Source organism: Acinonyx jubatus, chromosome E4 (assembly GCF_027475565.1).
Source record: "Acinonyx jubatus isolate Ajub_Pintada_27869175 chromosome E4, VMU_Ajub_asm_v1.0, whole genome shotgun sequence".
Lineage (NCBI taxonomy): Eukaryota > Metazoa > Chordata > Mammalia > Carnivora > Felidae > Acinonyx > Acinonyx jubatus.
This window is the reverse complement of record NC_069395.1, coordinates 45,480,459-45,505,585: the sequence shown is the minus strand read 5'-3', so window position 1 is coordinate 45,505,585 and position 25,127 is coordinate 45,480,459. Positions and strand designations below refer to the sequence as shown.

General features: G+C 39.0%; 2 protein-coding genes across 13 annotated transcripts in view; one reads left to right on the top strand and one right to left on the bottom strand.

The window, feature by feature from the left end:
* The window catches only part of LOC128313104 (uncharacterized), a 114,318-nt gene extending 111,966 nt beyond the window's left edge, over positions 1-2,352 (bottom strand). For 5 of the 11 annotated variants that reach the window (XR_008293330.1, XR_008293332.1, XR_008293331.1 and 2 more), the window contains exons 1-3: positions 1,868-2,352; positions 1,132-1,386; positions 62-147 (exon numbers count right to left, since the gene is read on the bottom strand). Coding sequence is in view for 1 of the 11 variants with exons in the window: in XM_053209707.1 (XP_053065682.1) it covers positions 1,200-1,386; positions 1,868-2,352 (672 nt within the window). In the remaining 10 variants the exon portion in view is untranslated. Of the gene's footprint in view, positions 1-61; positions 148-947; positions 1,387-1,550 lie in introns of those variants that run through there. The other 6 variants (XR_008293336.1, XR_008293338.1, XR_008293339.1 and 3 more) reach the window with 3 other exon arrangements.
* IVNS1ABP (influenza virus NS1A binding protein) lies at positions 2,231-23,351 on the top strand. 2 transcript variants are annotated; one of them, XM_015063266.3, is made up of 15 exons: positions 2,231-2,371; positions 8,731-8,958; positions 9,721-9,849; positions 10,073-10,242; positions 10,373-10,448; positions 11,863-12,036; positions 12,345-12,470; positions 13,788-13,895; positions 18,291-18,420; positions 18,654-18,878; positions 19,347-19,468; positions 19,550-19,676; positions 19,763-19,894; positions 20,024-20,197; positions 21,943-23,351. In XM_015063266.3, the coding sequence occupies exons 3-15, from the start codon at positions 9,739-9,741 to the stop codon at positions 22,194-22,196; spliced, it is 1,929 nt and encodes a 642-aa protein (XP_014918752.1). In that variant the 5' UTR covers positions 2,231-2,371; positions 8,731-8,958; positions 9,721-9,738; the 3' UTR covers positions 22,197-23,351. The 2 variants fall into 2 exon arrangements, with proteins under 2 accessions (XP_014918752.1, XP_014918753.1); XM_015063267.3 differs by lacking the exon at positions 2,231-2,371 and adding an exon at positions 3,063-3,199.
* The last annotated feature ends 1,776 nt before the right edge of the window (positions 23,352-25,127 follow it).

Sequence of the window (25,127 nt, the reverse complement as noted above, 5' to 3'; positions counted from 1 at the left end):
ACACTCTCCAATATGTCTTGTCTAAGTTAAATATTAGGAGCAAAATCTTATAATCTGCTACCTGATAGGGTTGAAATTGCCAGTGTTCCATTTTGAAGTTTTCATCTGGATTATATAGTAATTGGATAGGCTCGAGTCTGGAGTTGCCTAGAAGACAAATGGAATTAATTAATTATGCCACTGTCCATAGAAAATGTAATATGTAAATGTGAAATTCCATACATGGCAAAAAAGCATTGACTGATCACACTGTAGCTTTAAAAAACGTGTTGACTGTTTCAGGTCACAAAGGCACTATTTAGAGTACAGCAAGAGGGACCATGTGTCCAGCAGGCCACACAGTCATGTGCCTAACCCAAGTAAGCAATTCATACTCTCTCACTGAAAGAATGAAGCCCTTAGTATTAAAAGAGCTTAGGAGTCATGTACTCTGATAGTTTCATTTGCAATATAAGTGAACACTGTTGTTGGTTATTAATTATCAGAAGACAAAAATAAGAGGCCAGTGGCAAATGGCACTCTTTTTTTCCATAAGATATAAGAATCATTTTAATAGATATCTTAGTTCCTGTTTCTTCCCACAATTGAATAGGGGGGAAAAATGGAAACTAGCCTCCTTGCCTCAAGATTTTAGAATGAAATGTTGTAAAGCTTCTATTGCAGCTGAAGAGCCCCAACATTTATTTTTCCGGCTCCCATAAACATAAATAGTTCATGATAAAGAATGGTAAGCTCCTTGGGGCGCCTGGGTGGCTCGGTCGGTTTGGCGTCCGACTTCGGCTCAGGTCATGATCTCACCGTTCCTGAGTTCGAGCCCCGCGTCGGCTCTGTGCTGACAGCTCAGAGCCTGGAGCCTGCTTCGGATTCTGTGTCTCCCTCTCTCTCTGCTCCTACCCTGCTCATGCTCTGTCTCTCTCTGTCTCAAAAATAAATAAAAACATTACATTTTTTTTTTTTTAAAGAATGCTAGGCTCCTAGAAATGCCTACAAATTAAGCTGAGTGGTCAAATACAAACAAGGTTAGATCTAGACCGTTTAAGTGCCTTCCCCAAATCAGGATAAACTAACAGGACATTAGCCTGGAAGCCTCTGCCAAATTCTAAACAACTTTACCTCAGTAAATCCCCTCACCTTTAATCTAGGAAACTTTCCAGCATGCTCTTCAGTCACATGAAGTTGCCGTCAGAGCCCAGTATACCTCATGTGTCCCTGGAATGGGTTTGCCTCTTGGGGGCAAAGTGGCAGGGTGGATAACTAGGTTTGGTATGAGGTCTAAATGGCCCCAGAAGGTTAGGATAGGGACTGCAGATTCTCCAGGCTATTTTCTTTTTCCAAAAGAGGGCAAGACCAGCAAAGAACGGACTGTTCTCCGAAGGGATAGCCGCCCTCGGACAAAACAGAAATCCGGTGGTTTTTATAGCAACACTAATAGAATAGGCCTTCTCGGACCCCTCCAATGGTTTTTTTTCTATTACTGAATCCTCTCACCCCTTCTTCCCCCAGCGTGCCTCTCTTCTCACTCACAATCTCCACGCCCCCTCCTCACTCACCACCACCCTCCAACAAAGGTAGGGGCCCACGGCCGACCGCAGACTTTCGGGTCACTGTGGCCAGCCCCAGTCTAGGGCGGTTGCCTAGATGTAAATTTGACGTCGAGAAATCTAATCTCCCACGTCCGATCTCCGGCTGTTGTGCCTCTAGGGGGAGGCAGAACAGGTGAGGGCGGCTGGAACAAACCAGTTCCGGCACAGTCCGAAAGGGTGAAGTGAGGGTGCGAGGCGAGGAAAGGAGACGACCGCGCGCTAAGTAAAAGGAGGCGCGCCCCAAGCACTGCCTGTCTCCCTGGGATCACCTTGCCTTGACCTACTTGAGCCCAGCAGGAAGGGAACGAACCCTAGGGGGCGACGGAGAAGGACGGGGCGGGGCGAACGGTGGGCGGGGCCGCGAGCCGGAGCTTTCTGGTGCTCGCTTGTGATTCGCTGACGGTTCGAGCCGGAAGCAGCCTGGAGGCATTGGCGGCGGCGGCGGCGGGGCACGTGGTGACGTGCGAGGGGGTGCGGCGCGAGCGGGCGGCGGCGGCGGCGGCAGTAGTGTCTCCGGGACGCGCGTGGAGGTCGGTCGCTCAGAGCTGCTCGGCAGTTTCTCCGCCTGCTGCTTTGGCGCGGCAGTGCCAGCGAGAGAGTGAGCGAGTCCCCACGAACCCTTGGTGGCCCTGCCCCCTCCTCGCAGCCTCCGCTCCTCTTCCCGCTCGACCGCTCCCCCCCTCCGCGGCCTCGAGGCGCTTTCCGTTGCGCCGATTCCCGCCCGCTTCCTCCTACTCCCCATCGAAGCACCAGACATGAGTTTTTCCATCTCTTCAGAGATGAACCAGGTAATACGCGCAGGTCCTAGACGGTGGAAGAGGAAGAGGGTGCGACCGGAGTCCTTGATGAGAGATGGCGCGGGCGGCTGGGGGAGACGGTGCGAGACGCGGAGCGGCGTCCTGGTCCCGGGGGAGGACGCTCCAAGTCGCTGCCGCGGCTTTCTGGGGGCGAGGAGCCGGCGCCGCGCGGGGCCCGCGCTCCTGGAGCTGCCATGGTTGCCGCGTCGCGTCGGCTGCTGAGGCGCGTGCCGGCCGCCTCGGAGAGAGCTGGGGCATAGGAAGTAGGGCGGGAGTTCTTGCTCGAGGGAACCTCGTGGGCCTGGGTCAGGGCGCCACGGGGTAGGGATGACTACCGGAAGGAGGGCGCGGGAATCTCTGTATTCCCGCTGTCAGGAATCGACTCCTAGTGTCTGGGTCTAACCGAGGTCCCGACTTTCCTCCCTGAGACCTCCCAGGACCCGGCGCATGTGGACCGGGAGCCGGTCCAAGGCGGCATCTGTGCCTGGGGCCTGGAGTGGGGTGGCACCGCGTCCAAGATCGCCGTGGGCCGCGGGGTCCTTTGTTCCCGCTCCACGTTGCCCGCTTTTCTTGCCAAGCGCGGGGAGAAGAGGGCGGGAGGAGGGAGGGAGCGGCTGCCCTGACGTGTCGGCTCTGAATGACTGCTTAGCCGGCCAATCCCGGCCGGGGGTGTGCGAGCGCTGGGCGCCTTGCCTTCCAGCCTTGGGAGTAGTGGGCGCCCGCCAGGCCGCGCGGGGAGGAAGGCCTGGGGCTACAGGACACTCCAGTCACTCTGGGGCCGTCGCCACTTTCCTTTTTACCAAAGCAATCGGCGGAGAGGTTTGCTCTTTTTCTGTCCTTATACGCATCTTGCAAAAGGGTGTTTATAAGTTCTTAGTGGTAGGAAAGTATCAGGCAATATCAGATTGAGAATGTAAGAAGACTTAGACGCAAATATTTTAGAAATGGATTTACTTTTTTCCCCAATACATAGTAGACAAATCTATTGTTTGAAACATCTGACATTTCAAAACCTATAGCAAGTAGAAATCAGATGCCTGAAGACCTGGTTTCCTAATGTCTGTTGCCAGTGATGGAGGGGATTAGAATACCGTGGTATCAAGCTGTTCTTTGAGGACTTTGTGTGTGATCTTCTGTCTAGTAATAAGTAACAGCTCTGGAAGCTTAGTACTATTAACAGTTGAACAAGTACGGCATGGACTAGACTAATCAGAAGCCATATTTTTCTTTTAATAATTCTAGAACTAGCAGTTGATTTAAGGATAGCAAAATACTGGAGAATAGCATTGTATGCTATTCTTAAATAGCATACTGATGCTGAGGAGAGTAGTTGTATTTGCATATCTGGTGATGAGGCAAACACTATTTAGAATTGGATTAACAACAGTATCATTTAATGCCATCTGGCAGGCTACTTCTCAAGTGTCTATAATTTGGTAGCTGGTGGTAAAACCAGATTAAAACCATTGACCTAAAAGAGAACCAGAATGATTTTCCTCTGTGTTTTTCCAATAAATGAAATCACTGTAATTAATAGATAGTAATTTTTTAATTCATCTTAATTTGTAGTTCTGTTTTTCTAAATTTACCCCCCAAAACAGAGGATCCCAGGTTTTGGTTTTAGTTTTATTGTCGTGTTTTTGCCCCCCCCCCCCCCCTTTACTTTTTGTTCTTGTTTTAAAGTAGGCTTCATACCCAGCATGGAGCCCAACACTGGGCTTGAACTCACGACCTTGAGATCAAGACTTGAGCTGAGATCCAGTCGGAGACTGAGCTACCCAGGCACTCCTAAATTAGTGTCTTTTTGGCTACTTTGGAGTGAGGTTTTGTTTTTCTTGCTTGAGATATAGTTTAGATGGCAATTGATATCATTTTACAAGTGTGGTTTTTTAATGTAAAATGTTCTCTTATTGAGGAAATGTCTTAATCACTGAATACTAAGATGAAGTACCCCTGAAAATCATTTCATTGACTTTTCAACAATATGATTTTGAACCTCCTTGAAGGATCTCTTAGAGGCTGAAAAGATCCTCCTACCTACTGTGCTAGAGAGTGTGAATGGAGGAATTATGAACAAGGAAGTGATCTCTGGGTTTTTGTTAGAAGCACAGAAAATACATGCTCATCTTCGCTTGCAAGCTTGAATCACCACCTTGTAAATGATTTCTAAACCTATCTGTATTTTTCCACCTATCAGATCAGTATTCTTACACTTTTGGTATCAACCTGGATACCCAACAGGTACCTTAGCATAAAAAGCAAATTCCTCTTATTCTTCCTTCCTAACTTTGAGCATGCAGCAAACTAAAGATAACTGTTGGGTTTTTTGGAATTCTAATTTTGGTACTAATTTTGATAAGGATACCACACATATCCAAGCTAAAATATCCTTACTGCCTTAGGATAAGCAGGGGTATATAATATCTTAATGTCCCTGCTTCCGTATTTTACCTGTTCCTCCAAAACATCCCCCACATTTCTGCTAGAATGTTCTTGCTATAATCCTTTTCTATTCTCCAGCATCGTTTAACCCTTAGCATTGATCTTTCTTTCTTCCTCTCGCTCTGTTTACCATATGCATGCTAATAGCTGCGGTTTCTGGAATACGTATGCTGTCATACCCCTTTCCTCTTTTGTTTGAGCTATTTTCACTGCTTGATTTACCTGTCTTTTTTGGTTGGTCTGTGAAGTATTCAGGGCTGAAGAATGGCATTAACTCCATTGGTATTATGAGCATCCCATTCCATATTGTGCCTGCCATATGTTTGGTGCCATAAATGTTTGTGGGATGTATAAGAGTTCAGAACAATGAGGATGGAGCAAGTGAGTGAGTTTGGTGAGTTTTGATATAGATGATGGTGATAGTAGTTTCAGAGGTGACACTGGGAATTTGTAACTTCTGGTCTTACAGAGATTTACTTTGTATTATTATAAAGTCTGTCCTTTAAAAATAGAGTTTATTTTGTGAGTGGGCTGCCCTCAAAACATTGCCTTGAAACTTAAATATTTGTAATTTTCCTTGAGCTTTTAAGGATGCTTTGGAAGTTTGGTGATAACATTTTATCTTCCACTTACTGAAGGCCCGAAAAGAATTTGGAGGGGAGGCCACATTGTGCCTACCTTTCTTACAACTCTTGGATAAGACCTGTTGAACTGTATTTCAGTTAAGTTAATCTTTTGGGGGTCTGTGGTAACATAACATGTGGGCTTCTGGTGGTTACTAAAGCAGTTTAATTACTCATTTATGAGTCTTCTGTTTCCCTTTTCTTGCACTGGCCATACTAAGGAACTGAAGTGTATTTACCAGAATGTATTGTATTTGACCCAGTTTTAATTTTAAAAGTGGATTAATGGAATGTATATTTTAAATACCAAAGAAAAAATTTTTTAATTTTAATTCCAGTGTAGTTGTGTTAGTTTCAGGTGTGCAATATAGTGATTCAGTAGATCCATATTTTGCTCAGTGCTATTAAGATAAGTGTACCCTTAATCCACTTCACTTTTTCACCTGTACCCACCTTCTCTCTGGTAACCATCTGTTTGTTCTCTATAGTTAAGAGTCTATTTTTTGGTTTGTCTCTCTCTTTTTTTTTTTCTTCATTTGTTTTTTAAATTCCACATATGAGTGAAATCATGTATTTGTCTTTCTCTGGTGTATTTTGGTTAGCATTATACTCTCTAGATCTGTCCATGTTGTTGCAAATGTTACGATTTCATTCTTTTTTATGGCTGAGTAATCCCCCATTTTGTGAGTATGTGTATGTGTTTACGTGTACCCCACATCCTCTTTATCCATTCGTCTATCAGTGGACACTTAGGCTGCTTCTGTAGTTTGGCTGTTGTAAATAATGCTGCAATAAACATAGGGGTTCATATATTCCTTTGAATTAGTATTTTCGTATTCTTTAAATACCAAAGAAGATTTTAAGTTTTATTCTTTTATATAACTCTAGGATGGTGGGGCTTTTGGTTAGGCTTTTTAAAGAAAAAAAATCTGCTCACATTTTTATTCCACCAGTTACTGAGCTTGAGTTTCATAGACCAAACTGAGATCTTCTGTACATTTTTAGAATAGTTTGAAACTCAGTTTGCCCAGTGCTTACTTTAGTGAGAGTGAATGTGAACACTCAAAGACATGGTTTGTAGGCAGGAGTTGATAAGACCTCCTCCAGCTTAGGGGTAAGGTGAGAGTAGGGGCCTACAGTATGTGAGGACAGTAATTGAGTAAAATAAGTTTGCTGCATTAACTTAAATGTCACGTGATCTTGGGCTAGCTCTTAAAATCAAGTAGGGTTGTATTGATCATTAAAGAGATAAGGATCATACTAAGATCTTGATATACTAGAAGGTCATCAAATACTAAATGTAGAACTCACTCTGTTGCAGAACTAATAATACTGTACAAATGTGTATGCCAAGAGTTGCTCTAGAAGTTCTCCAGTGTTTGCTCCCAATGGACTGAAGTGATTTTAACCATGTCTTGTTTTCCCTCAAAATTTAAGGTAGAGCTTCCAAATTATCAAACATAAATAGATGCCATTTTCATTCTTGGTTAGATCAAGACTACTTTACAGAAAAACACTGAATAATGAATAAACGCTGAATAAAACTGGTCAGCGTTTAAAATGTTTCTAAATCTCTTTATCACAATGTTTATGGTTTTTCAGAAAGCACATTTTAAATATATTGCCATAATTTGCATGGAAGCTCCCTCTGTCCTCCTCATCCCATTTCCCCTTCTTTTTTAAAGGCAACTTAGGGAACTGAAGTGAGGAGTTACCAACTATGTCTGTGGATTGGCTACCCAGTATATACCATATATATAAAGATCTTCTTAATTTGAGCTGGGTCTTGGCTGAAAATGTTTGAAGGTTTCCTTAGGATAGTGTGTTTTCTCTGTGTACATGGAATTGTGTGGTAATTGGGAATCATTTATTAGAACTGATTTCTTAAAAGCTGAACAAACTAATGTAGGTGCAACTGTAGAGCAGAGGAAACCAATATTACATAATCGTATGATACAGTTTCATTGCAGGGGTAAGCATTGACAACAATCCCAACCTGAGTCAGAATTACTCAGGTTTCTTTGAAATAGAACCTAAGTTATGGAGAAACCAGTTAGGACATATGGGTCAGACCCATTACAGATTGTGCATGTGTTGAACTTAACACGACAGTTTGTTCACTTAGAGTTGGACCAGCCTTCAGTGGATTCTGGGTTAAGTGATTGATTACTCATTCACCCAAATACAATTGTTAGATTTAGAATTCTGTGTATGATTGATGCATAAGGAAAATCCAGGTAATTTTAAGATGTCCGTTTTAAAAAGTATGCATGTCTTTCAAATAATTTACTTAGTTCTAGTTTCCTGAATTAGACAGTGGTGACATAGCAGTTCAGGTGATTAGAAAATAAGAACCATCTGAATTTGACACTTGTAGTTGATGACTTGAAAATGAGGTAGGAGGACTGAATATGATTACTTTGCAGATTTGGTTTGGACCAGAACTATTCCAGTGGGAGTTTATTACTGTAAACGAGAAAAAGGGCCATATAGAGAACAGATATCAGTATTTTCCCTTTTGTTTATTTAGTTCACTTCAACAAAGTGCTCATCTTTATATTTATGTTTCTAGGCTAGTTTTGGTAGTGGGGAGATGGGATGGATACAAAGATGAGCAAGACAGAGGCTCTGCCTTCCAGGACCTTAAATCAAGGAAGATAAGGAGGTCCACAGAAGCCAAAACCAGAGCAGATCAGCTGGAAGATGACACAAGAGAAGGTTTAGTATGTGGAAGATAGGGAGAAACTTCTCTCCACTGGGGGGATTGGGAAGGGCTCTATGGAGGTAAGATTTTATCTAGCAGAGGTTGGGTTAAGGGTATTCCAAGAACAGAGAACAACTTGAACAAAGGTACAGAGACTGGGAAGAGCAGACCACATTTTGGGAAATAGTATATCTGGTTTGACTGGAACATTGTATACACGTCTGGGAATGATGCCCAAAGGTTGCTTGCTGGCCGGTAAAAATGCACAGGAATCTAATAGTAAAGAATATTAGATTTAACCAATATTTATATTTGTTCTCTAATCTTGTGCTTACATATCTCACTTAATTGATACACGTTGTTAGCTTCTGTCTTCCAGGGAAGGGTGTTTTGTTTTTTGATCACCTGATCAGGTTAAGTGAAAAATGTTTAGGTATAATTGCATTTGTCTTGGTTATTTTCTGTGTTAGAGCCATGTACATCAACATTTCTTTCAGATAAGGACTTTGTATGATATAATCCACTTAGATCAATGACAGTCTTTGATCATTCTGAGTATCTAAAATTTGTCATTATTGCAGATTATGATGCATGATTATCACAGAAGAAATTCATGTCTATAGCTTTTAAGGACTTGATTACATCATTTCAAGCCTGATAGTTTTGGAATCACCATTAGAGCTTAAGACACCTCTGCCTTCACTTCAACCACCCGTCTTCATACCTTGAGGAAGTGCTGAGTTTTAACACTCCTTTGTCCTTGGATTATTTAAGACATCTCAGAAATACATTTCTCACCAGTTCAGTAGGTAAGTGAATATTCGTGCCCAATGAAACATTAAGACACATTGTTTTTCAGAAGACTATGCCAGTACACTAATAGCCTTTTCATATTTTTTTTAAAGGGGAAGTCAGTAATCATTTGTAGAAAAAAAAAATTCTATTTTTTTCTTTTTGTAAACTTTTGAATTTAAATCAGGGCAAACTAAAATCTATTACTGCTTTTTAATGATGGCTTTGTTTAGGCATTAGTCAGTTCACAAGGTGAAATGGACATTTTTTAAAAGAACATTAAGTGTCTAGCATGTATTCCTAGGAGATAAGTGATTTGGAATATCTGAAACTTGCAAAGGGGACAGATTTAAGTTTGCCTATTTATCCATTTCTCTCATTTGGGAGTAAAGGAATGACAGCAACCCAAATCAAGGAAACCTAGAAGTGATGACCACATTACATCCTTCCAGGCTTCTTAAATTGCTCATTGTATGGGTTTGGGCAGGGTGGGTTTACATTTCTTTCCCTTCCCAATGAATGTTCAGGGAAACCTGGGCAAAAGTGTTGAGATAGTCACTGCTGTATGAATCCTTAAAAAGACTGAGGACCAAAATATAGCTGTACAAAGACTTGGACATTCATTGCCAGTGTTTTCAGCAGTGTTTTTGTGTAATAAAATTTTTGTGTTGTTGATAGGATGGAATTTGAAAATAAAGATACTGTATTACTCTTTAAGGTATAATTATAAAAATCATTGTTCACTAGTAAAATAACTTGGCTTTTTTTGTGCTCTTTAGCCAAATTTGTAAGGAAAAATGATTCCCAATGGATATTTAATGTTTGAAGACGAAAACTTTATTGAGTCTTCTGTTGCCAAATTAAATGCCCTGAGGAAAAGTGGCCAGTTCTGTGATGTTCGACTCCAGGTATTTAAAACTTAATTTGGAAACCTACAAAATTAATATTTTATTTCTAAAAGCAGTAAGTTCTTGGATATGCTTATTTTCTTTTTCATGGTAGGCATTTGATGAAATAACTTGAAAAAACAATGATTTACCTATAAATATTAGATAAAGGACCTGATGTGGTAATTAGCTAGAGAAATAAATAGTCCACAGTACTTCTAATTGTAATTCCTCACAATTTCAGGTCTGTGGCCATGAGATGTTAGCACACAGAGCAGTTCTGGCTTGCTGCAGTCCCTACTTATTTGAAATCTTTAATAGTGATAGTGATCCTCATGGAATTTCTCATGTTAAATTTGATGATCTCAATCCAGAAGCTGTTGAAGTCTTACTGAATTATGCCTACACTGCTCAGTAAGTACTTTATAAAGTGTATAATTAGGGGATGTCACCAGGAAATTCCAAGCCTTGATTTATTTGGATTAAGTAGAATCTGTGTTTTAAGGCCTTGGTATCCAAGTGATAAATAACTTTTCTTTAACAGGTTGAAAGCCGATAAGGAATTAGTGAAAGATGTTTATTCTGCAGCAAAAAAGCTGAAGATGGACCGAGTAAAGCAGGTAGAGTACCAGAAGTTACATATAAGGAGGGCTGTTACTAGCAAGTCTGCTTTTACATAGTTAAGATGCATAATTTGTCATAAGACATTTGTTAGTCTCAAGAACTTGAAAATGGCCCCTCTTCCCCCTAGACAACTGAATGTGATTTTAACCAGTTAGCTGTAGTAATGTAGCAAGGTCATAACTTCCTCTCAGATAATTTGAGCTAAATTCTTGCTTTTCCAGTAGTCTTCACTAGCTGGGTGGCTGTGTTGGTCACTGGTAGCAGGGTTTAAAATATTCTTGGGGCGCCTGGGTGGCTCATTTAAGCATCAGACTTGATTTTAGCTCAGGTCATGATCTCGCGGTGAGATCAGACCCCCTGTCATGCTCCACCCCGTCATGCTCCGCACTGGGCTTGGAGCCTGCTTGGAATATTTTCTCTCTCTCTCTCTCTCTCTCTCTCTCTCTCTCTCTCTCTCTCCCTCCCCCTCTCTCTCTCCCCCCTCCCTCCTCCTCCTCCCACCCCCTCCCTCCCTCCCCGCCCCCCCTCTCTCTCAAAAAAAAAAACATTTAAAATATTCTTGTTTTTCTCAAGAATTAATCACACAGCTTACATTCTCAGCTCACTGTTCTACACTTGGAAGTTCCTCTGTAAAAGTACTCCTTCTAGAATGTAACACCATTGAAAACTGCCTAATAATTCATAGAATAAAAAGCATTTAATTCTCTAATTTGGGGGTCAGTAAACTGCAAAGCCTCAGGCCAACTGCTTGTTATAATATTTTATTGGAACACAGCTTTGATTTACATAGGGTCTCTGGCTGCTTCCACCTGCAGTGACAGAGTTTAGTAGTTGTGACAAAGACATTATGGCCCAAAAGCCTAAGCCCTTTAAGAGGAAGTTTCCTGGCCCCTTCTGTAATGTCACTCCTTTGCTTAAAATCCTTCTGTGGTTTATAGCACATACCCCTCAAGTTAGCATTGCACATTTTCCCTAATGTAGTTGCTGTGTTTCCAAAATTGTTTTCCTACTTGTCTTTTGCTCCAGCCAAACTAAATTGGTCCCAGCTTCTTCCCTACTTCTATCTGCATTCAACATCATCTCTTGTGTAGATCCCAGTTCAGATACTGTCTTCATGATAAAGTCTTATCTAATTATTCTAATTGGAGATACTTATCTGCACATTGCATATGCGTTAATATGGCATTTCAGTTTGTTGCATCTTTCCGTAAACAACTTAGACATTTGTACGGCATTCTTTGATGTTTATTGTTTGCATACATCTATTCTTCCCAGAGTTAACGTTGTTCTGTTAAGGCAGTGGTGTTTGATTCATCTTTGTATCTTCACAGAATGCTTACATATTGAGTATTAAATATTCATTAAATAAAATATATGTAAGTGTTGTCACTTGTGTATTTCTTTTCCCAGGTTTGTGGTGATTATTTGCTATCTAGAATGGATGTTACCAGCTGCATCTCTTACCGAAATTTTGCAAGTTGTATGGGAGACACCCGTTTGTTGAATAAAGTTGATGCCTATATTCAGGAGCATCTGTTACAAATTTCAGAAGAGGAAGAGTTTCTTAAACTTCCACGGCTAAAGGTAAGGGGTAAAATCTATAAAGATATATATATATGTATACACTACTTACTTACAGTTGCTGAATCTTTGTCCATGTTTCAAGCATGGTTGTGAGAAAGTACACTGAAATGATACCGTTATTTTTTAGCAGTGTAACAGTTTGCTGCCTACTGGTTTGTTTTTACAGTTTTCTTACAAATGAGAATAAATGTATGGGATGAGATTGGGCATCTGTGACCATTTTATTAGGAAATTGCATTCTCAGCATTAAGCTGAGAATTAAGAGACTCAACACTGATCTAAGTGTCATTGTTTTTTCCTAACTCTAGTTGGAGGTAATGCTTGAAGATAATGTTTGCTTGCCCAGCAATGGCAAATTGTATACAAAGGTAATCAACTGGGTGCAGCGTAGCATCTGGGAGAATGGAGACAGTCTGGAAGAGCTGATGGAAGAGGTTAGTTTTAAAGTAAATGGGATGCAACAATTCTTAAAAATTATTTTGCTATAACAATGAAGGATTCCCTTTCACTTTTATTTTGTAACCATGACCCTAAAGAATTTAAATTTTGCTATAGGTACCCCTAAGCTGAGAAACAGGGGGGGTGTCCAGGTGAGCTGAATGAACTGTTCAGTTTGGTCTTCTGCTTTTCTTTTTTATTTCTTTGCTTATTATGTGCTGTTAACTTCCTTTAAAGTAGCATGTAATTTGCTTTAGAAATGGGAGGTGGTACTGAAATTTTCTGTAGATTCTTAATTTTTCTTCACAGGTTTTTGCTTTAAATTTGATAAGTAGGTAAAAGCTTCTAATGGTTGTTCCTCCCCATTGATTTATCTCCCCATAGGTTTATTAACAAAACTAGGATACCCAAGACTGAAGAAACAAGAAGAAACCTCAAGTGTATTGACACGTAAAGAAGCAGCAGTCCTGCCCCAGTTCTCCTAAGAAAAATCCGCTGTGGGCAGAGAACGATGATGATTTAATGGTGTTTACTCCTTTACAGGATTCTTATCTTTAAAGCTTTGTGTTTTTTCAATGGTGTTGTTCATACGTACATTCACTTAACTTTTGAAAAATACCACAAGACAAACTTGATGGAGAAATGGTGGGAATTAAACACATGCAGATGGAGCAGTGGAGTGACTTTGAATTTGTCATTCCACGAAAGGCTTTCCAGATCTGTTAGGTCTTGAAACATACTGTTAGCATTATCTTCTAAAAAGGCTAACAGGTGATTTTTACATTTTATATCATTTCCCACTTGAAAATCAGGTGCATTGACCATGTGTTTGCATCTGCTGAGGGAGGTGTCTCTACAGCTTGTTTTGAGTTTTGCATTTCTTTTTATCTGTTTTTCTTGACATTGCCTACAGGACAAATATGTTAATGCAAATCAGAGCACTTCAAAGGTGTAAACCATAGTCCATATTTTACTGTAAATATGTATATGCTTTAAGAGCCCATATATTGTATTAGTGCCTTTTTTTTTTAAATGCTATATAATAGAAGCTATGGAAAAATGAAGATTTCTTTCAAGCCAATCAAGCCAAGGACTCTTCGGCCAGTGTTAGAAGATTCTGTATTTTGTTTTTGTTTTTAAAATTTTTACAACCATGACATGTATTTTCTTTACTTCGGGATCCTGCCAGAGCAAGATGTCAAGAAGTTCAAGAAGCACACTGGAGGTTACCTTGAGGCGTTTGTGTGATCTGCATACTAGTGGAGTAGCCATGGAGACGGTAGCCACATGGGTGTTCTGTTGCTGTTTTGCAGGTTCAAACCTTGTACTACTCAGCTGATCACAAGCTGCTTGATGGGAACCTACTAGATGGACAGGCTGAGGTGTTTGGCAGTGATGATGACCACATTCAGTTTGTGCAGGTACACATTGCACATCTGAGGTAACCTCAGGTTAAAATGTGATTAGAGCATTTTCTAGTATACTGAAATTTTCCTTTAAGAAAGGAAAGTGGAAGAATTTCATTGGTATATCTGAACAGAAACATTTTCAGGACAAAACAAGCATATCTTTCTTAGATTTACTACTGTTTCTCCACATAAAAATTCAGCAAATTAGGAAACCACATTTAGATTTTTTCTCAATGAAATAGGATTTACAAGTAGTAAGAAAACAAGGCCAATAAGATGAAGCAATGTAGAAATTGATTTTTTTTTTTGTTAGATTACAAAAAATTGTTTGCAACAGGGAATGGGTGTTGTTAGACCCAATTAAAAAAAAAAATGTCAGGCATAAAAATTTTTTAGTTTCTAGACAAAAATTTAGAGAAAAGGACACACATCGTAAGTGTCAAATAGTGAACTCACTAGTTTAAACACTACTTGGCTCCAGAAGAGATTTCTGTGGCCTGGGAAGCCTTCCCTTGCCTCTTCCCAGTCATGTCCATACACAGCCCTAAAGGAAACCATTATTCTAACTTCTGAAACAATAGCTTAGTTTGCCTTTGAAATGTATATAAATGGTCATACAGTATGCATTCTTTTTGTTTGACCTTTAGCTTCAACGTTGTATTTGTGAGGGATAAACTATAAAGTAGGCAGAGTTAACCCAGTTTTAAGGGGTGTTTTCTTTACCAGTTAGAAGGTAAATGAGACTCAGAAGTGACCTGAATGGCAGTTGTCAGGTATTCTGTGGTAGTAGTGGCCAAGTATTTTTATGTTTTACAAAAAGTGTTTGGGTTTAAATTAGTTGAGAACTTTGTTCATAGTTTGCATTTTGAACATTTAGGATATTTTCCCTCATACTCTAAAGATACTTTGTTTTTTGGTTTTTTTTTTTTGTTGTTGTTACTTTTTCAGTAAGCAGCCGTTGAGTAAAATGGCAGACCATGATGTTAGGACACAGAAATATGTAAGAGACAGTTTCTGGTTGCAGAACCATCTATAGCAGTAGATGAAAACCATACAGTCTTATAAGAGGGATCTACAAAAGGCATAAAGGGGAAGGGATAGAGGAGCCAAGAGGAGAGAAACTAAGGAAATTTACAGAAGAGGCAACATTTGAACAGTCTTAGGATTTAGAAGAGCTTGCAAAGCAGATGAGAGTATGTCAGATAGCAAAAAATACCCGTGCGAGGTCACAAGATTGGGAAAGTAGGTAAATGCCACTGGGTTAGGGCTTAATACTTTATCCTACAGGTGGTGGGGAATTTTCAAAGAATTGTAGACAAGGAAGTAGAGTGACATGAACAGATCTATTTCCTTTTTTTTTTTTAATGTTCATTTTGAGAGAGAGGGAATCTCAAGTAGGCTCTGTGCTCACAGCCTGACGTCACACAGGGCCTGACGTCATGACCATGAGATCATGACCTAAGCCAAAGTCAAGAGTTGGATGCTTAACTGACTGAGCCACCCAGGGGCCCCTGGACAGATATATTTCACAACTTTAATAATAGTGAAAAACTGAGCAGTAGTCCCAACAGTAGGGGCATTGGTTAAATACTGTATTTCTGTACAGCAAAGATCTGTACATTAATCATTTTAGACCCGTGGTTAACTATCAGGTGGCAATCTCTGGGTCATGGGACTCCAGCTGATCTGTGGTTTGTTTCGTTTTGTTTTTCTTTACTAAATGATTGCGTTAAGCCCTTCTCTTTTTCTGGCCAAGTACAGAGGGTAGACCCAATTGTGAGACCAATTTATAGATTACTACAAGCAGTAGTTTAGTTAAAAAAAAATGAGGGCTTGATCCAGGAGCATGAAGGAGGAAAAGTGGACTCTAAGCATTTATAGTTTCAAAGGTTGAGTGAGTCCTTAGTGATTGTTTAGAATAAGAAAATTAAGGAAAAGGAAGAATTTGAGAAAGCAGGATTCTGATGTGACTCATTAGAAGGTGGTTCCCTGGATAAAGATCATGAATAAAATAGGATGAGGGGACACATTAGGCTTGAGAAATAGGAAAAGAGGTTGAGGAGCCATTAGGAAGGAGAAGATTAGAATCAAATTGTGTTAGAAAGCTAGCTAACATAAGCAGAGAAAGTTTGAAAAGAGGAAGACTAAATTGTGTCAGATCATTCTTTTGAAGGTCATGTAAAATATGGTTATGGGTATCTCTTCACTGGTTTTGGGAGGGCACTTGGTAACCTTTAGTGGGTATAAGTTCCAAAGAGTGTAAAGTTAAGAATATCTTAGCTTGAGAAGTACTAGTGGTTGAAAAAGAAATAGCCACCGGAGATTACTCCCTGGGGAGCCAGAGGCAAAGAAAGTGGGGCCAGTGGGTAGCGCGTGGGAGGAGTTAATACAGGAAAGTGAAGACAAGGGAGAGGAAGGGATTGTATTTGAAAATGTTCAGAAGGAATATAAAGGCGTTAACCAGCACCTCTGTATGACTTGTTAGTTATAAAACACTAGTAGTCTTCATTGTTAATCATGCTTTCCTCTTTCACATTGATTTTTTTCAATTATAATCCATACGTTAGAACAGTTTTGTTACTATAATAAAAGCTCTTAATGCCAGCAAAAAATGAGCAGACATACCAATTCAGTTCCTCTGAAAAGTATTTTTCAGGACAAAAGTGGCAGTTACAAGAAACACATAAAAGTGTATTTCTTCAGGACCACCATATAGGTATCATAGAGTGCTTTTCTAGACAAACCATATCAGACAAAAATAAAAAATAGAAATAAGACAATACTAAAAGAACCAAACATTCACAAAAGTAGTATAGGAACACTCAGAGGGAGAAATAGGCAAGGCTACAAATTTTCAAATGATTATAAAAGAATTACATTGTGTACTTGTATAGGAGTTCCTTTGATGGCATCATCAATTTGTGATACTTTGGATCCCTTCTTCCCACAGGTTGGGATGGGGTTTTATGTACCTTGGAGTTTCTAGTAGCAGAGACAAAAATCTGTCATAGTATAAAAAGAGTGGCTTTATACTCAGAATTTCTATTCTTTTAGTTGTATTGCCTTAGGTAATACATATCTTTTCTGAGTATTGTTATCGATAAAATGGATTAACAGCATTGCCCTTACTCCATTAAAAGATAAGAGGTGAATAAAGTGCCTAATTATACCTAGGTATATGGTAAATGTCAAAATAGAATTTAATGACAACCATTAACATGGTACATTCTCTGCCTTTTCTCAAAATAGCCAACATATGCTATAACCATGCTTGTTGACTGGCCCACACCAAACTTCTGATAGTTTTTTCACAGCTTTAAGTAGCTACCAAATTTTTTTCCTCTAAGTTGTTAACATAGCTTTTTGCTTCCATAAGAAACAAATTTCTACTATAAATCTTAGCTACCCATGTGGCTTTGGCCCTGGGGATCAAAAGAAGTGGATCGGCACACTTGGCGTCAGGTACTGAAGTGGGGGTGGTACCTGTTCATTTGGTAGGTCCTCTTAGGATGTCTCTGACTCTTCTAATGCCACATGATCATATACTTTAAAAGTGTCAAGGACTAATAACATAAGAAAACCATCAAAGGGAACTCCTACACAAGAACACAATGTAATTCTTTTATAATCATTTGAAAATTTGTAGCTTTGCCTATTTCTCCCTCTGAGTGTTCCTATACTACTTTTGTGAATGTTTGGTTCTTTTAGTATTATTGTTTTATTTCTGATTACCATATTTTGTCTTTTGATATGGTTTGTCTAGAAAAGCACTCTATAATACCTATATGGTGGTCCTGAAGAAATATGCTTGTAAGTGTTTCTTGTAACTGCAACTTTTGTCCTGAGAAATACTTTTCAGAGGGACCGAACTGGATATGTCTGCTCACATTTTGCTGGCATTGTATGAAGGATATCCATACATATGATTTAATTAGGTTTGATAGTTTCTTGGAGACAGTGGGCTAAATGTAATCTTTCAGATAATTCATACCATTTTAAATTAATAATCTCTTTTGAAAGATGATTCTATACTTCATATAAAGAGTATGTGAACTTTGAGCTTATGTAGATTAAGGGTTTTTTTTTTTCTCTTTTTTTTTTTTTTTTTTCCATTGAGGTATTCTCATACTTGATCTACAACTTGCTTTTTAATTGCTTAAATTGAGCTTTTCCTGACCAGGCTCCTTGTGTAGGTGTAGTTGTTTCATTATAAGTGGAGATGGAAGTATGCTAGTAATTTGTGTCAATTGGAAAGTGTTGGTTTGTGTTAAATTTAGGGTGCTTTAAATGTCATACATAAGTGAAGGATTCTAGGTGTTTTTTCAGTGTTGTGGAATAGCTCAGGAACAGAGGTACACCAGGTATGGTCTTTGGCTAGGTTTCTGTAGCTACCTTTTGATTTTGCAGAAAAAGCCACCACGTGAGAATGGCCATAAGCCGATAAGTAGCAGTTCCACTGGATGTCTCTCTTCTCCAAATGCTACAGTACAAAGCCCTAAGCATGAATGGAAAATCGTTGCTTCGGAAAAGACTTCAAGTAAGTGTATTACACTCATCAGATTGTCTTTGACTTATTTTTAAAGAAGAGTGTTGAGTGGAACCATTTAATAACTTTGAAGTTGACTATTTGTGGGAAAAACTCAGAAGCCATTAGATTTGGAAAACAGTAGCAGATCGTTCCAGTCTGGGATCCGGAATCCAAGTCAGGATCACACAGCAAACAAAAGTAGTAATAATTGCATCTTAAACATAGAACTCTTATGCTTACAGATAACACTTACTTGTGCCTGGCTGTGCTGGATGGTATATTCTGTGTAATTTTCCTTCATGGGCGAAACAGCCCACAGAGCTCACCAACAAGTACTCCAAAACTAATTAAAAGTTTAAGCTTTGAGATGCAACCAGATGAGCTGATAGAGAAGCCCATGTCTCCCATGCAGTATGCGCGGTCTGGTCTGGGGACAGCAGAGATGAATGGCAAGCTCATAGCAGCAGGTAAGAACAGAAGGATGAGTGTTTTCTTATTGGAAAGTTTCAACTGGCTAAGCCCCTGCATGGACATTTGTGCTTGCTTTGATGTGAACTTTGGAAAGGGAGGGTTTAATATGCCTTCTTCCTTGGCATTCTACTTTACCACATTCTAAAAAGACCAAGAAATACAAAAGTAAATACTATTGTATTGCCTATCCTTTAAGTAAATGTCTGTTTCTAATTCTTAAAAAACTATAAAGTCGTTAAATTGTTCCATCCTAATTTTCAAGCCAAGACTAAGCAATTTACTCATACTGATAATGTTGTTCGGCTGTTAGAAGCCCTGAGTTAAAACATCACCTAATGGGACCTTAATAGGTTTATGGATAAAAATTCTTTTTCTCTTTGTGCACATTACCTAAATCATTCTAGACAAGAAACCCTCATGTGGTTTGAGATCTTAAACATGAATCTTGATGGTTCTTTTACCAGGTGGCTATAACAGAGAGGAATGTCTTCGAACAGTTGAATGCTATGATCCACGTACAGATCACTGGTCCTTTCTTGCTCCCATGAGAACACCAAGAGCTCGATTTCAGATGGCTGTACTCATGGTAAGGAAGAAGCAATCCATGTTTAGCTGTTTCTCATAACTTCAGAATGGCAGAAATTCTGACCTTGTACTTTTGACTTAGGGCCAGCTCTATGTGGTAGGTGGATCGAATGGCCATTCGGATGACCTGAGTTGTGGAGAGATGTATGATCCAAACATAGATGACTGGATTCCTGTTCCAGAATTGAGAACTAACCGTTGTAACGCAGGTAAAATTACTTTCCTTCTGAGATAATCAGTATTTAAATATGGTAATTAAATTATCAATATATAACCTTATTTTATACTCATATAGGAGTATGCGCTCTGAATGGGAAATTATACATTGTTGGTGGCTCTGATCCATATGGTCAAAAAGGACTGAAAAACTGTGATGTATTTGATCCTATAACAAAGTCATGGACAAGCTGTGCTCCTCTTAACATTCGTGAGTTGATTTGGGTTTTTTTCCCCTCAAGTTTTTTTGTTTTTTTAAGATCTCAAAATCAATTATGTGTAGTATGCGCACTTAAAGTTTTGGGAGATAAAGTAATTTTGGTTTGACTCGATTTTATAGGTAGACACCAGTCTGCAGTCTGTGAGCTTGGTGGTTTTTTGTACATAATCGGAGGTGCAGAGTCTTGGAATTGTCTGAACACAGTAGAACGTTACAATCCTGAAAATAACACCTGGACCTTAATTGCACCCATGAACGTGGCAAGGCGAGGAGCTGGTGTAGCTGTTCTTGATGGTGAGTGTTGAGATTTGGAAAGGTGAAGAATAGGGAGTGGCAAGAGTTTGTTCTAATATTCCCAGAGAATGTCCATGATAACTAAACACTTGTATAATAAGAAGTCAGAAGCAGACATTTTTTCTGATGCAGTGGGCATTGGTGGTTTGTCTTTTAGAAGTCATTTCTAATCAGACTTGGTACTTGAAGTAATAATATAAATATATTAACACACTAGTCTTTTGATGGGTTCACTGAATGAAGTTCTCTAAGTCCTTTCCTTCCATAAACCATATGCAAAATGTATCATCTTAGAGTTCCAGTTTGTTCCTTTAGAGCAAGAATTTAATGGATTTGACTTACAAAGCAAAATAAGTGCAAATCACCTAGATTCTAGTCTCTTCTGTCTACTCCATACCTAATCGGAAGGAAAACTTAAGGCTTTTTTTTTAACAGATCTTTCCAAAGTTAGTTTTATATGGATGCAGCTTTCTTTTCACATTCATTGTATTGATTTACATGTTTAATTATATAATTATCATAATGAGTTTAATTAGCATTGTCTTGGGAACAAAGTGGAATCTTAGTTAAGCTTATGGCTCACCTGCTGAACGTATAGATGTGTAGACATGCCAGCAAGTAGCCCGCAGCCCACGCTGAGCCTTGTCAATTCTTCTGTAAATATGTGGTTGTAGATAGATTTTGGACAGTCAAATGAAAAAATAATGAAGTTTTTATTTTTTAATGTTTGTTGTATTTTAGAGAGAGAGAGAGACAGACAGTGTGAGCAGGGGAGGGGCAGAGAGAGAGGGGTAAGCTCCAGACTCTGAGCTGTCAGCACAGAGCCCGACGCGGGGCTCGAACTCACGAACCGTGACATCATGACTTGAGCTGAAGTCGGATGCTTAACCGCCTGAGCCACCCAGGGGCCCCAAGAGGATGGAAGTTTTTAAACCTACACAGTATTGGGGCGCCCAGGTGGCTCAGTCGGTTAAGCATCCGACTTCAGCTCAGGTCATGATCTCACGGTTCGTGAGTTCGAGCTCCTTGTCGGGCTCTGTGCTGACAGCTCAGAGCCTGGAGCCTGCTTCAGATTCTGTGTCTCCTTCTCTTTCTGCCCCGACCCCACTCATGCGCTCTCTCTCAAAGCTAAATAAATGTTTTTTTTAAAAAAAAATTTAAAACTACACAGTATTTAATGCTGACATTTTATGTGTCTGAAAATAATTAACTGCTCTGCATATTTGAAAATAATTAACTGCTCTGCATATATATTTGAAAATGTAATAACTCTTGGTCTGTTTCCAAGAAGTTTTTGTACTAAACTAATTTTATAGAATTGGAAAGCTCAAGAAAATGTTCAGTATCTGAAAACTGCTTTTCTATAACTTTTTTTTGAATCTTAATTCTGAGGCACTGGACTAGTACAGAATCTCCAGTGCACAGAACTACTCTGGCTTGCTGCATACTAGCTGCTTCTTTAGGCAACTTGTTCAACTTCTTTGCGCCTCATTTCATCTGTGAAATGGCAGCAGTAGCAGTTACCGCAAAGAATTGTGAGAATTGTGCTTCAGTTAGAGGCTGCCCCTCTTTTTGTAAATTGCCTGAGTTCCATCTATGAATGGGTTTACTTGCCGCGTTAGGAAGGCATTTAACAAGGACTTTTGGTAGAATGAGCAGGTATTTCTACAAGAACCACCAATTTTAGCAAAAAAGACTTGAGTTTTTTTCCTTCTCTAGATTTACCTTGTTTCATTCTCTTTTAGGAAAATTGTTTGTAGGGGGTGGCTTTGATGGTTCTCATGCCATCAGTTGTGTGGAGATGTATGACCCAACTAGAAATGAATGGAAGATGATGGGAAACATGACTTCACCAAGGAGCAACGCTGGGATTACAACTGTAGGGAACACCATTTATGCAGTGGGAGGCTTTGATGGCAATGAATTTCTGAATACGGTGGAAGTCTATAACTTTGAGTCAAATGAGTGGAGCCCCTATACAAAGATTTTCCAGTTTTAACAAACTAACAGGCTTAGTGATGTAATTGTGTTTAGTAGAGGTACACTTGTGAATAAGGAGGGTGGGTGGGTATAGATGTTGCTAACAGCAACACAAAGCTTTTGCATATTGCATATTATTAAACATGCTGTACATACTTTTTGTGTTTATTGGGAAAGGAATGCAAAGATGAAGGTCTGTTTTGTGTATTTTTAGGACTACTTTGGTTATTTTACTTTTTGGAAGTTGATATTGTAAAAGAATAAACCAAGACTTGATCGGGCATGTCATTTCAAGAAGTCCCCTCTCCTCCACATTTGTTTTGCCAATTTGCACATTAATGACTCTTCCCTCAAACATGTATTATGGGGCAAGAGGGTAAGGTTTAAGATCGAGGCAGTTGGGTTTTTTAAGGGCCCTTTTTCAATAACTGGAACACTATACAAAAGAGACTTATTTAACTAGATGACAATGACTATTTTTGTTTTTATTAAAAGAAAGCTGACATGCCTACCAAGATTTAATCTTTTATGATTGCCTTTTTATAACTTTTTATATTCTCAGCACAGTGCTTTACATATTGAAGATGTGGCAGATTCAAATTACTGAAGCAGACTGGCGGTCTTAAAGGATGCAGGGTGAGGGGTTTCTGTTGTACACCCAGAATGCAAACTTAAAACCTTTTGCCTCAGTTACTGGTTTTTTTTTTTTGGTTTTTAGGTTTGTTTTTTTTTTTTCTTTTTTTTTTTGAGAATACAGTACTGATGTTTATTTGAATGGAGTTGCTGAACAGTAACATAGCTATGATTTTTATTTGAAACACTGATTTCACATACTTTGACTTCTTGAGGGTATATTTTATATAGCAAGACATTTAATATATAAGAACGGTGAAGTACTTTATTTTCTAAATAATTCCTGTCTTTATTTATCATTAACAAAACAATCCTAAATAGCAGCCCTCGATTGTGGAAGAAAATTAAACTGTATTGGGTTTAAGAATTCAGCGTTTATCAGAACTATGTTTTTGTTCAGTTTTTCTATTCACATGGATAAATACTGGTTGGGGTGACTTTATCGAATGTGTAGTGCTACACATATAACTGATGGTGCCAAAATTAGCACATCCTAATGCTTGCTGCCGATGCAAACATATTAAAGGTACTTTGCAGGAAATCCTTGCACCATGGAATTAATATCCAGATGTTGTTTGTGTACTCATTCATTACTAAAAGTCTTGGGGACAGTTTTTTTTGTTTTCCCAGTAATGATGAGCTTAAAGTATTTGTGGGAAAATAGTTACCTGACATGTCTGAAATAAGAGCTGATGGTAAGATTTTTTTTTCTCAAAGAAGATGAAGAAGCACACAGGAATCTAATGAGCCAACTAGGACAAGATTACCAGTGGCTGGCTTGGGTTAGGAAGAAAATTGTTCCCACTGGTACTCTGACACCGTATTTCTCTCATTTATTCTACAAAGAACCATCGTGAAAGTTAACCTGGTAGCATTGTATTGCTGACTATATTTGTTGCTGGTTTGGTTCTAGACTAAAACTAGGTTGGCAGATTTGAATTTGCCTCACAGGGTGACTATTTTTTTAAATGGATCTGCATATGTTTTATTTAGTTCAAGGAAATAAAATTTTAGTTGAGGATTCAGCAGTAAAATCCTTGAAATTACTTCTCAGTTCCTAAGTAACCTGCTGATTCCACAATGGCTCAACAACATTAAGCAAATATGTGTCAATATTTTGGGTTAGAGTTTTCCAGTATTCTGTTATTAATGCCAAACAGGTAGTTTGGTGGTGAAAAGTATGGTTCTCAAGTATGTTTTGAATATAAAAAGCTCCCATAAAGGGAAAAAAACAGTGCTCAGTCACAAGTTGTTTATATTTATCTGCATCTAAAAGGTACCTCTTGAGGGAAGGAGAAAATGTGAATAGCCTCAACATAAAGTTTTTACCACTAGTATGGGTTTTGGAGTAGTTTAGAAATACCATTGGTAATGATTACCCTTGAGGTCAGTTGTAATACCACATAAAACATACTAGATTCCTAAAACAGCAAAATTTTAAAATGACCTGCTTTAATTCACAATAGTTGGTTATACTCAGGTATGACTTTTACTGTGACTTTCAAGGTAGGGTTTTGATTTTTGGCTTCTAGTTTGTCACATATACTTATCCATTCAACATGTTTTAGAATTCCTTATAGTTTAGGGGGAAATCTGGATCTGGGATTGTGATGCAGTTCTAGAATCCTTGTCTAGTATTCTAGGTGTGCACTCTGTGATTTCTCCAGATCGTACAAGTCTTAAACTTGAAGTAGGTAACAGAAAGAGTCCCTGGAGGAGATTTCTGCAACTCCAGAGTTGCCTTTGGAAGAGTATGAGATCACAGAAGATTTTGTCTCTATAATATTAGTCATTTATTTGTATCCCACTTGGTTCCAAAAAAGGATTTGTTGAGTCTTTCGTAGAGTGACGCATAAGATACACAGTAAATTAACTAGGTGAAAATAAAGAAAAACAAGGAGACACCAGTGTATGAATCTTTATATTTAATAAGGCCACAACACAAATTTGGTCCTGTAAACAAGAGACGTGTTAAAAAAGTTAAACTGTACATGAGAAAGGAAGATGGCAACAATATTGGCAACAACAATATTGGCTCAACAACATTGAGCCCATTATGCTGAGCAACACAAGTCAAAGATGAGTACTAGATGAATACCACTTATATGTGGAATCTAAAAAAGTTAAAGATGTAAAAAAAAAAAAAAAAAAAAAAAGTAAAATGGTGGTTACCAGGGGTGAGGGAGGTAGAGAGGAGTGGTGGTATTTAAGGGTACAAATTTGTAAGAAGTAATAAACCTGACCTAATGCATGGTATAATGAATATAGATAATGTTATGCTATAATTATGTAATGTGATAAATATCACTCCATGGCT